The sequence below is a fragment of the Aquila chrysaetos genome, chromosome 3 (assembly GCF_900496995.4).
Source record: "Aquila chrysaetos chrysaetos chromosome 3, bAquChr1.4, whole genome shotgun sequence".
Taxonomy (NCBI): domain Eukaryota; kingdom Metazoa; phylum Chordata; class Aves; order Accipitriformes; family Accipitridae; genus Aquila; species Aquila chrysaetos.
This window is the reverse complement of record NC_044006.1, coordinates 32,078,374-32,091,671: the sequence shown is the minus strand read 5'-3', so window position 1 is coordinate 32,091,671 and position 13,298 is coordinate 32,078,374. Positions and strand designations below refer to the sequence as shown.

The following is a 13,298-nucleotide window of genomic DNA, read 5'->3' as shown; positions in this document are numbered from 1 at the left end:
GCACTGTTGTAGCCCAAGTCACTTTGAGTTTGGTTGGATGACATGGGAATATCTGGCTAGCTGTGCATGGTGTTAGATTTGAACGCCCCAGAAGACAAAGTACATTGCCGGACAGGAAGATCACATCGAGTTTCACTCATGTTTTCCTTCCAGTACATGTACCTAGTCCACATACTAATCCTCCATTCAAAACAGAGCTGGATAAACTTTAAATATAAAATCATATATGTAATCCCTGCTATCTGTGATGTTTGAACCCCTGCTCTTTTTTTGGTGTGACAGGGCTAATAAATTCACTTATTGTAATTTAAAAAGAATAATTGCAAAGTCATTACCTTTACTAAAGAAAAAAACCTCTGCCAGCTCACACACTGAGTGTCTCAACATTCTCCCTCTCTGAAATTACACTAGCAAAAACTTTTCCCCTTAAAATGAACCTCAGTAAGTATATTGGCCAATAATCAGACTCACTGCCGTATCCGAATTAAATGCAGAGCAGTCTGAGTGAAAGCAGTACTGATGTCAAAGCAGCACCACCCCTGAGCAAGCAGCTTTGAGGAGACCCGCTTAGAAAGTTTCCAGTAGAACTGCGTTCCAACACAAAGTGCTGACTTGATGAAACCCAAAATATTCCACAGGAATGTGCTAATTCAATCAAAACTTTTGAAAGAGGACAGGCCGGCTCGCCAAGCCAGCCAACCAGTCTACTGAGCTGACTGGCTCTCTCCAGCTCTCTGGGGTCACTGGCTTCCCCATCTGGCCAGGTGCCAGGCTGCTAGTTCCTGCTTTCAGAGGGGCCCTTTAATAATAGTAATAATAATAATAATAAAGTCTTACAAAGTGTCCTGAGAAACAAAGGAATTTTAAAATGAAAAAGAATTACTTCAGAACCAACTGCAAGGTTTCTTCCAGAGGAATTGTTTGGATTTGTTGCAAAGTATCTAAAACTAGTGCCCCTAAAGACACAAGTCTCTCCTGTGTCTTCTCAATTTTTATAGAATACATTCCAGTGAAAAAAAGCATCAATACTGTAACAACACAAAATGAACAATAATTATATTCAAAACCTAAACTTCACCAGGCAGGTCTAATCATCAGCAGGGAGTTAAAGGCAAGTTGCTTCCAAAGCACTGTTATTCAAGTAAATGCCCCTGCCTGACCAAAACACAGGGCTACCTAGTAAGCAACACCTTTTTCAGAGTAGCCCCTAAGTGGGCTGCCTGCATAACTCACCATGGCAAACTTGAACAGGATGGTGCAAGGGGCCTCATTTTACACTTTGGAGAAGCTCAAAGGAATAGGTATGACTATATAATATTTTAGCAGTGGTTTTCAAAAAAAAAAAAAACAAAAAAACCCACCTGTCAACTAGCAAGTAACCCACTTTCTTCATAAAACTGGCTTTTAGCAACCTGTGGCTAACCCGTGCATGGGACCTATTCTGGCTTCTCAGCAACTCAGCAAGTAACAGTACGAAGACAGTTTTTAATTGCTAAAACAAGCAAAGCTGTTTAAGACAGTAACTTGAAACACCATAATGTTTTTTGCACAATTCCATTCATTTAACCAGCTTTTGTATCAAAATGCCTAGATATTGGTTCATGTGTGAGCACCACAAGTAGTTTAAGAGATACTTGGAACAAAGTTCCACATAAAAAAGAAAGAGCTCTTTTTACATGCCAAATTGAGTCAGCAATGAGATCTCTGTTGCAGGCAAGTCACATGATTTTGAAAGAATAAGGCTAATAAAATGTACCGATTTATTTATATGAAAATCAGCACAACTTCCAGCATAGAACTGGGACAAATTTGTGACCACTTTCTTTCAGAAAACACGTGTAAATCAGACAGCTGCCAGAGTTTGCCGTTCACTGACCCTTCCTACTGCCAAATGCAATGCACAAAGGTAGCTCAGAAAGCAATTAGAGATTGGCTGGGAGGACTCATTAATTTTTTTAAACTTCAAATCACAGCTAAATAGTCTTGTAGCATTTTTCTGGGGAAGACTGTATGCCTCAGACTCACATTTAAAAAGAAAGGTTTGTCTTCTCAGAATGACAAAATACAATTTGCTCCCTGTTGTTTCTTAGAAAGAGCAACTAATACATTTACAGTATCATGAGGAAACACATCTAGAACAGAACTAGACATACGCACAGGTCAATCCAACTGCTCAATTTTTAAACATCTCACCACCTACAAAGTCTAAGGCTCCCTTCAATTACTTGCAACACAAAATTCAGAGAGAAAAGAAGGTAAAGGGAAAAAAAGAATGAAAAAAAAAAATTTTCCCTGCTAGTGGTAATAGGACTGGGAAACCGCCAGTGACAAACACAAGCAAATGATGCCTACTTTGCTCCATTTCAGTATGTACAGCATAAGGCCAAGATAACAATTAGAAAGTAAAGCATAAAGAGATGCCTTCCATTTTGGAAGAAGGTTTCAAAAGTTGATATCAGCATGTTTTCTTCTCTCAAGCAAAACCTGAGATGCCCTTCTTATGGCTTATGACAAAAAGGCAGATCCATCACTGATGTCCTCATCATGGTAAACAGCAAAATATACAAGAAAAAAAAGCATGCATATACATATTCATATGCAATTCTGGGCCTGTAATCATGGCAGCATTAAGTTACCAATCTGCTAGTTAATTCTCTTTCATTAGCCTCATTAAAGGGATCACAGTCATACCACAAAGTAACAACTGAGTGCTGCACAACTCTGAAGCCATATTCTCAATTTCTTTGTGCTGCAGTAATTTAAATAACCAGCTATAGGCTATAATTTAAGATATAGTCCATGACTCCAGGAGCTAACCAACTGGAGCTACAAGGATCAATGCACACTTCTATTAAGCGTTTATGAGAATGAGACCATACTTATAAGTAAGTGTGTCTCTCAAACCAGTCTATGTAATTTAGTAGTTTTGTCCTTTCAAGCTTATATAACCATTTCCTAGAATGAGTTTCTGAGGCTCTCTATACAGCAGACACACTCCTAAATTGAGAAATTACATGTTACTGGTAATAACTCATATTGCATTGTCCACAACTGCTTTTGTCGTGTTGCAGATTATCCAGAGAGTAGCTTCAGATGCCACTCACAGGTTTTACTTCTGCTCATTTATATGGACATTTGCTGACTTAACGGACTGCGCAAAGGTAACAAGATGGGCCACAGGAGCTCCAACCAGCAGCATGCCAGCTGAGAGAAACAGTGCGGGGGGGGGGGGGGGGGGGGGGGGGAAGGAAAAAAAAAAAAAGTTGACTATGGCACTATTGTGATGCAAATGAACATCACGAACAATACTGAGAGGTTACATTATGTAATTGCCATTTCTTTGAAAAAAGTTACTCAGCTGAGTGCACTCATATGCACATGTAGGGAGCAGCAGGGCAAAGGATTTCAGTCAGTCAACTGGTAACTTGTGGATATCCCATCTGTTGGATTACTGCTAGAACTTGCTCTCTGCCAGCTTGCCTTCTCCTGCTCTACCCTAACTGATCCCAAGTGCATTATCCCTCCCCGAATGGAGCGACTAGCCTGCTTCTCCCTGATGTTCAACATCCCTCAGCACACAGATTTCTAACAACTTTTCTTGGAAAATGCTTAGTCCTAATTTACAAAAGGCAAAACAAAGAGAAACAAAGCCCCCTCTGTTCCATGAAGTCAACCTTCTCAAATATATATGTGGCAACACCAGGAGAAAAAAAAATATTTACTTTTCCTGAGTGCTGTGCTTTGAAATGGATTTCACAACTATAAGTATATGATTTCAAATTATTTTTGCAATTAAGGGCAAGCATTATTGCTGTCCAGGCAAAGAGTAAGGTGGGCCCAACCACCCTTTAAGACTTGTTCCAATTAAAAAAAAAAAAAAAAAAAAAAAAAAAAAAAGCAAGCAGTGTACAATACCATAACAGCAAGGGTACAAGGAGGGTCAAAGAGCCCATAGCACTGCATGTTATTTATATAATAACTAACTTCTGTTGGAAGCGACCTCTGGAGGTCTTCTGGTCCAGCCCCTCACTCAAAGCAGGGCCAAGTTAGAGTAAGTTGCTCAGGGCTTTGTTCAGTCAATTTCTGATCATCTCCAAGGATGGAGATTGCACAACCTCTTCAGGTGCCTGCTACTGTGTTTGACCAATCTCATTACGCGGCATTTCTACCTTACATTGAATTAGATTTTTCCCTGATGTAACTTGTAACCACTGACTCTCAACTTTTTGCTCTGCACCTCCAAAAAGAATCCGACTTCCTCTCCTCTACAATTTCTTTCTAATTGCAGTCCGCTCTCGCATATTCCACATGCGGTGACTGGCGTGCAATAAGCTCATTCAGGAGGCACTGTAAGATTTGCTGATGGTAGGGCAGCTCTGCCAAAGTAGGCACTAGGATTTCAGTAACATTTTCTAATTCCTAGTTCTCGGAAACCTTTTGGTGTGCTTTCCATAGAACTGAGTGTCAGTCTAAGCCATGGCGATAGAAAGGTTTGATCCCAACAGTGGCAAAAGTCCTGTTTGCCATGCATCAAAGGTTGTCTAGAAGGAGAGCTTAGTGGTATGGGGAAAAAAAAAGAGCTACAACAGGTGATTCATTTGACATTAGCAAAAGTCTCACTAAACCCACAAAAAATGAAGGTAAGACATAAATATCTACCAGTCCTTATGAAGTATCACATATGCCATCAGCTGAAGAAAGAGAAAGTTCTTTAGCTCCTTCAAGAAAGGGTAATTTTCTTGAATAAGGTGCAAATGCACAGTGCGTCAAGTAACAGTCCTTAATAATGTCCCTGGAATGAGACTTGATTGACCTACCTCACTACTTGATGTCATTAGATGAGAGGACGTTTAAACTACATATCTCAAGTGGGCACTAAATGGACACTGACCAATATCTGATCTTGTGGCCAAAAAAAACCCAGAATACATACACTGAAATAAGAATAATTTTATATTCGTAGAACAAGTCAACAGTGTAAATTATATTAGCATAAAAAAAGACCAAGTTCTTAGGAATTATTTTCAAAAAATAAACAAGCAAAAAACACACACTATTTCTGAGTCCACTGAATTAGTTACTAGAGTATCTTATTTAATAGAGTTATTATCACACTAATGTTTAAAATTAATAAATAATTTTCAGCTTATTTCTTTCTTACCATTGTAGGTTATCCTTGGTTTTGTCAAACACATCACAAGATGTAAATCCATTTCATCGGAAGATACAAATTTTGAACATACAGGGCACTTGAATCCTATGGAAAATAAAAATATGTAAGCATGAGTACATTCGACCATGTTGCAAATATGCCTATTCAAGCTAAAAAACTATTCTGCACGCATTAAAAGAAAGAAAAAAAAAAAAATCTGGCAGCTTTTCAGTTTTGACCTGACATTTCTTACATGAATATAATCCCCTTGATTTCAAAAGATCTCAAAATGGACCATTGTTTCTGCAAATTGATCTGTTACCAATTGTAAACACGTCACCACCTCTGGAACAGAAAGGTTCCCCTCAACTCTAAGAGCTGTTTAAGACAAGTACAAGAGGATAATGTGACACTACTAAAACAGAAATTAGAAATGTATAGAGAACATAGCCATTAAAATCTGAACTTGGGCAGGAGCCCTGAATTAACATCTGCGCTTTTACCAGGAATAGCATTGAAACTTTAACAAAGGATCTCAGTTTTACATCTCATCATGCAAGTTGCAGCATCTTTTACCAGTCTGGGGTGCAGGGAAAACATTAACTCAGGGGTGTTGCCTCACCTACTGAGTCACTAATATTTCCTGTAGCACTGAATTTGTTTGACTTCTCTCATCCTAGCCAAGCATGACCTTGTTTAGCTTGTGAGGTCACAGCCTGAGGCAATATGGGGTAAAGAATAATTAAGACAGTCTGGATTGTGATGCAACTGCATCATAGTCCATAACAAAACTGCTTAATACTTTAATTTATGTTATTACCAAAGACAGCAGTCTTCCAGTTAAAGGAAAAGATTGGCTGTACAAGTTTTACAGTCCACAGAAAAGTCTGACTGATTTTGACCTGCTGAATAATTAACACACAAGTGAGAGACAAAAAGCCACCATAGGGATCTTGATACGCAACAGCTGTTAAGAAGTATACCTACAGGACAACATATGGCAAAAATATCTAAATCCATGCCCACTGCATTGATGCTGTTGAAAAGTAATGATGCAGGCATGCATAAAAGGCCACTGCACCTTCCACCAACATCCACATCTGGGCCTGCTCCCACATGTTTTAGTTTGTTGCCCCTTACTTTTGTACTTCTAACCTTGGGAATCCACAATGAACCAAGTCAGTCAAGGATGACAAGTGACTTGATGCTGCACTTTCAAGTTACTGATGCCTGAGAAATTTAATCTTTACTGTTAATTATTATCCAGATGTAGATCAAAAACAACTAACCTGAAGCATTAGCACTTGATAGAAGTAATGCACTTCATTTATCAAGACAATGATTTTTATTTCTTTAGTGCAGCTAATAGGAAGCAAGTCAAAGCAGACAACTGGTAACACCCATGAGGAACTCTGAGCAGCAGCTGAACATGTACTGGAAACCACTTCCTCAGATAAAGTACAGTTCTGATTCTTCCCATTTTAGTCATAAGCAGTTCATATCTATTTCTTCTTCTGTCAATCTTACACTTCAGTTTAAATATTGCTCTTCTCTCCTTATTTTTACCACCCCACCCACCCACATCTTTACAAACAGCAGTCACAACCACAGCTTAATAAGCATAAAACAGCCAAACACATCTTTTGGAAAAAACAAGTTGAAAGGATTACTTTACTTCTAGATAGCTTTGTTAGTGACCCTTCAGCTACTGTGTAGCCTCCTTCCCCCAGGCTGCATCTCAACATGACTAAAATCAAAACTAGTTATCTCAGTCCTCCAAACACCCAAAACCACCCATAACTGTTTTGTTACAGTTTTCTTCAAAAACTGACCTAGGGTAAATTTTCTCTCAAGCTATAAGGCATAACTGAAAACATATTTTGATGTGAAAAGGCACATAACTTCCTTATACACTGCAGACTGAGTCCTGCTGTGCCAGAAGGCAGTGTTTGCATTGCAGCAAGTTAACATTTATGTTCATGGCTAGTTAAGCACTGGGACAGTCATTAACAGGTTCCCTCCGCTTTCTGGACAGAACCCTTCTAGCTTATTCCCTAGGATCATCAGCATGTCTAATTGGGAGTGACAGGGGCAGGAAAAACCACCAATAGGTCTTTAGAACTATTGCTAAAATTAACAGAGTTATTAACAAGGTACATATCCCAGGAATGCTTGAAGGGAATATTTAAATACAAATAAAACAGTAGGGAGACTTTGGGTAAATAATGATGATGATGATGATAATAATAATAATAATAATAATGCTTTTGCCTAAATCCATGCTTGAAGATAGGCAGCTGTGAAAAATCTTTCTGGTTATCCACCTAGAATATTCAGCTGAATGTGCCTATACTACCAGGCACCTACCCCTAAACCTAGTAAACAGTCTGCATTCTAGCAATACAGTATTTTAACAATACAGTATCTTGTGGCTTGTCTAGTGTCAAGGGGGATCTGAAGGTAATAGTTAAACAACTACAAATATCCTCCAGACACAGCAATTCTGGGATATCTGACTACTGTAGCTCTACTCAGCGTGCAGAACAGTACACTGAAGAACCAAAGAAGTAGCGGACATCACACTTAACTAAGCCTTATGGACCAACTTAGCTGCCAGTGGTAAAGGTATCTTTGCGGAAAAGATGTTTTTCCAGTGACCAGCATCATCTGCATGCCAGAGACTAGCATAAAAGCAGAAAAAGAGCCTTGAGCTTGCAACACTTGCTGGAACACTTTTCAAATACAAGTGAAATTGGACTTCTCATTCCTTCACAACGTTCTGCTGCAATAACCAGCTCCTGGATTTAGCCACCTTCCCCAAGAGATGCACAGTTTATGTTTTGTGTGAAGGAAATCAGCATTTCCAACTCCTTTAGTAACCCCAAAGAACAAATTATTTATTGTGGACACAATATTTACTTTTTTTTAACTGTATTTGAAAAATATAAATAAGTAAACAATCAACACTGTCCACAAGCCAGGTAAAGGTCCCTAAAAAAGCGGGTATTTTCCCACCTTTCCTCAAATCAGAAGGCAATAGTTTCATGACCCAGTTTACAATTAAGTACTCCGTAAGAACAAAGACTCTATTGTACCGCTGCCCAGCAGGCTAACAACATTTATAGCCTATGTTTGTTTTTACCACCAGTCTCAAGGAACAATTCCAATAACTTGAAGAAAGTTTCACATGACTTTAACAATCAGCAACAGGTCAAAAATATCTTGCTCTCTACATGACTTGTTTTACTGAGTTTTGCAGATAAACAATGCATTCACAGACATGTGGACAAAAAAGTGGAAGTAGTTATCAGATGAGGTGGCATCACATGAAGTGTCCTCTAAAAACTATGAAACTCAATTAACTACTTTCTCCCTTTCTTTACAAGGAGATTGCAAGAGATAACGTATAGTTCTAGGTAAAAATCCAGTTCTTATGAAGGTGTTGGTTTCACAGCATCCCTTATCCTCATCCAAGATGAAGAACTATCACCTTTGTATTAGGGTCGCCACTGTTTGTCAGCATATCACTGCAAAGCTGTCCTTCCTCCTCCCATAGTAGAGAGGACATTGCCTGAGATACAACTGAAGTCAGGGGAAGAACCACCTCTCACCCCATTCTCTTTCTGTACAGCAGGAAAGAACTGAGCACCAAAACTGAGCAAGCACACACCTCTAGCTGACTTTTACAACTGCATGCTTAAGAGGCAGGGAGATAAATTCTTGAAAGCTCCCATCATCTAGTTTCACAACCTTGACTACAATACTGAAAGTAACACATTACCTAAACCAAAACCATAATCCTGGAAAAAAGTATAATTACAAGAAAAGAGAGGCAGAACAGAAAGTTGCAGTACAGCTACTACAAAATCCCAAGGTGGCACAGGAAGTCTGAAATAACTAAACCTGCTTAAGTAGCAGGACTTACATAGTTGGAGGTGAATTCTCTCTCTCATACTCTCTTGAACATATCACTTTCTTCAGACTCCACCATCTTTTGCAAATGAACCTCCAGTTAGCCAAGAAATCCCATCTTCTCTCAGATCCATCTATAAAACTCATAACTTTCATCGCTGGCAGGCTTGGAAACTATCCACAGGGACAGGGTGATGGGTGGCCACTCACTCTATCCATACCAATTTCAACCTCTTACCGATACCTTACTGTGTTTGCCTTGCTTTGCAAACATCAGACTGTTTAACTTCCAGTTCAGTGCATAGCGAAGCAAAAAAAAACCCATCCAACAAATAACAAAACTCATGGACCTCTATAATTTTTGCAAAATCATCATGGCAGTCATTCTGGAATATCTACTTCGTGGTGGAAAAAAAGAAGACAATGCAGTGCACTGTCACAGAATTGCACATAAAGGAAACACATTGAAGCAGTACTAGACCTGCACAGAAAAATGGATGATCCTTTTGGTCAGTATCAAACAGTTGTAGCAAGAAGTAACCACGAATAAAACCTGCACCAATGCAAAAGACTGCATCAGCCTGATCAGAGTAACCTTTCAGCAGAAAACATCTCAACTGGAACACTGCCAAAACCAAACTGAAAGTATAATGAGACCAGCTGTTCTTTTAAAATAAGTATGCAACGTATTAGGTGGGGGGTTTTTTTGTATCCTTGTGTTTTCAAACAAGATGGATAAATCCGTCTTGGTTTACATTTAAAGAAGTCATAAGAAAAGAGAAATCCTTGCATACACATACTTTTCTAAAACGTATTTGACAATAAGCAGCCTGACAAATGTTACTTACGTACTTGCACTTGTTCTTCAGTACTTAGAAAAATAACTATAGACAATCTGGAAGCAAAGCATCCAGTAAATATGATGGTATGACAGTGGTATGCAAGATTACTGTCACACAAATAAAGTTTGCATAATGATGCCAAAACAAAACAACACAAATAATTCCCTCCCCCCAATAAACAGAAAAGACCTCACATAATCAGAAAAACATGTTAGAAAGGACCTCAAGAGGTCACCAAGTCTACCCCATACTGGCAAACTGGGTTAAACATACTTAGAGGATTTAATCTGCCCTTAAAAATCAAGTTGTAAAAAATTTTACAGACATTCTAGACAACCTACAATGCTGATCAGCTATTCTCAGGGAGTTAGAAAAATCATCCCTTATCTCTAAACTAGCAGCCTTCGTTTACAAAAAAGGCTGATTACTTCTTATGTGTTCAGTAGACATGGAAAACAGTTGGTAACTGTCCTCAGTATAAAAAACATGTTCACACTGGAAAATGTGTGCCCTTCGCCTTTTTCCTCCAGCCTGAAAAAAAAGAGTTACTCTAATCTTTCCTCACAGGCCCTGATGCCTAAACCTTTTATTCCTATTGCTGTCTCTGGACTCTCTCCAAGCTTAGCATATTGCATTGCCAAGAACTGGGCAGAGCTTTCCGGCTAAGACTTCACAAGTCCTAAGCAGAAATTAATAGCTACCTATCACATCGTTCTGTTACACTAGGTGTTGAATCTCTTTATACAGATGTATCTATGCATAGATATATCTCCATTATGTGTGTGTATATAGGTACATACATGTACACTTTAAACAAACCAACAGATTATTGGCTCATTCCTCTCATGACCCATAACAATCCCTTCAGCAGAACTGTTACTAGCCAGGTCCCATTTTGCAGTGGTACAAAATTATTTCTCTTTACATTTAGTAATTCTCATTTGTCTTTTTTACTCAATTTTGAACAGTTTTCTAAGATGTTAAAAACAATTATGAACTCCAATTTTGCCCTCCATAGTGCTTTCAGATCTTACAAGTTTGGCATTATAGCTCCTTTTTTAAGGTGTCCACCCTCCAAAAAAAGATGATTGAAAATGGACCTGAAGTAGACCACTGTGATACTTGATTTGAATTGCTCTCCTAGCGCAGCTACAGGATCTTTTTCCCCAACTATTTCAGTATCCACCTACTTTTTCACCTAGACCATATTCTCTAAGTTTGCTAATGAGAATATGAAGCAGAATAGCATAAACATTTTATTAAAGTCAAAGTATAATGCCTCTACTTCCTCCACGTCCTTTTATATTAAACTGTGTAGAGGACTATGCAGTAAGATTGTAAGAAGAGCAGAAAAATAGATGGAAATAATTCAGATTCTCAGTGAAGTAACAACAGTCCTGGTCAAGTCAAACTTCTGTTACTCCCTTCTGTAAACAAATTTGTAAAACTTAATGAAGAAAAAAGCTAGCTCCAGAAAAGACTACACGGTCTATCAGAGTTACGTGGCCACAGAATTCTCTCTTCTCCTCAGACAGCTGAAATGGAAAGACAGAATGAGTAACTCCTTAAGCTCGAAACCATGAAGCTTTGTACATGAAAGCATATTGCTTTAACACAGCTAACATCTTACCTGGCAACTTTACCCTTATCAAAGAGAATATGAAGATTATTTCACACTAAATTCAAGAACAGAGAAGTGACATTGTAAAAATGTCTTTAAGTTAGAAGGTAAAAGAAAAAAGAGCATTACCAAATCCCAGGGAACCCTCTACAGAAGAATTTCTGGATGCTGTAGCTTCCGATACAAGTAGCTACTCGGAAAAAGTTTGCCGTTTTCTGTACAGAAGTTTTTTATTAAGGGAGAAAGTGTCTTGGTGAAAAGATACATCTAGTTCTCTAGTTTCCATCCTTCTTTGTGCTGTCAATGGCCTAAGTTGAGAGAACACAGCACCATCTGGAAAGACTTCTGAAGATGAAAAGAAATAAAGAAATAGTCCCCGCAGTTTGGGAGAGAATAAGAAATCACATACAAATAAGGAACACAATACATTCCAAACCCTGTCTTTTCTAGAAAACTGAACCAGGATAAGCACAAATAATTTCTTCTTCTCAGCACTTACTGATTTTGTGCTCATAATCTAGAGGGGTTTTCTTCCCCACTTTTGTGTCATAAAACTGAAGTAAACACACTTGTGAATTCCTTGAGGGAAACGAGGGATTTTCTCTTGTATTTTCTGATTTAAAGCTCCCACAGCACTCAGTGGGAAAGGGGGGATATATAAAATGGGGAATAAAAACAAACCTGAAACTTATTTTAGTTAAGGAGCCTGTGGAACAATTAGAGAAGATATGTTTGGATAATACTTCATCTCCTAAGCAAACACTTATGAAAGACAGACTCTTACTACATAACTTTAGCTCCCTTCATCTTGGGAATTGGGAAAGTGAGATCTTCAGTAGCAATCACTGAAAAATAATACAGTACAAGATGAAAAAGAGAAATTGAACAAGACACATTTTCTTATACATAAATAAAGCCTTTATCAACTGCAAAACTTCAGGTGCCTAATACAAGTTACTGTATGTGATGATGATTATAGTTGACAGCTGCACATTTTTAGAAACTGAAGAACAATAAATATAACCATTAAAAGAGAGGGGGAAAAAGCCCCATGCTAAAATATGTTGCAAACCAGAAGATGAAATTACAGGTGGGAAAGACCTGGGGAAAGATTGATTTCACCTCTTAATACAAAAATAAGAACAGCTGTTATTAGAGGAACAGCTTCTTGAGAGTGACATTTTAGATCGATGCAAGCACCCAACAAAGGGAGGAGGAAAGATCTTCTCAACTCCACCTGTGTTTGTGGGTGGGTGTTAGCCCCCCATCCCATCATCCATAGGGATCTGTAGTCAAGGTAGATGAGAGACTGCTCAAGTCTCCTTCATCCAAACTCCTAGAGTCTTTGCACTTTCAAATTGACAAGCACACAAACAAGAACAGTTTTTAAAGTGACTTGCAAGCTATTAATTCGCTCTAACTTCATTAACTGCATTTCAGACATGTCATTCCCCCAGCACAGATCCATACCATAAGTTTCTCAATGGAACAGAAGCAGCTGCAGACAGACAAGTGCGAATATAAACTTATGTTGGGAGTTGCATTTAGTAGATTTAAAGGTAAAAGCAAGCCTCAGTTTTCATGTAAAAAAGGCTCCACCCACACCCTAAATCCAGATGATTTTAGATTTTAGCTTACTGTGTTTGAGAAGTATATTTTCAACTAGCAACCCAAAACTCACTTCACTATCAACCAGACTTTCTCCAGAAGAATATCATTAATTCCCATAGCATCTTTCCCAAGGGAGGAGGCGGGGGAGAGAACCCAAGGG

General features: G+C 38.6%; 1 protein-coding gene across 2 annotated transcripts in view; it reads right to left on the bottom strand.

Moving 5' to 3' along the window:
- The window catches only part of ZNRF2 (zinc and ring finger 2), a 60,657-nt gene that overhangs the window by 22,960 nt on the left and 24,399 nt on the right, over nucleotides 1-13,298 (bottom strand). For both annotated transcript variants that reach the window (XM_030009784.2, XM_030009785.2), the window contains exon 2: nucleotides 5,162-5,257. In XM_030009784.2, the coding sequence (XP_029865644.1) occupies nucleotides 5,162-5,257 (96 nt within the window). The remainder of the gene's footprint in view (nucleotides 1-5,161; nucleotides 5,258-13,298) is intronic.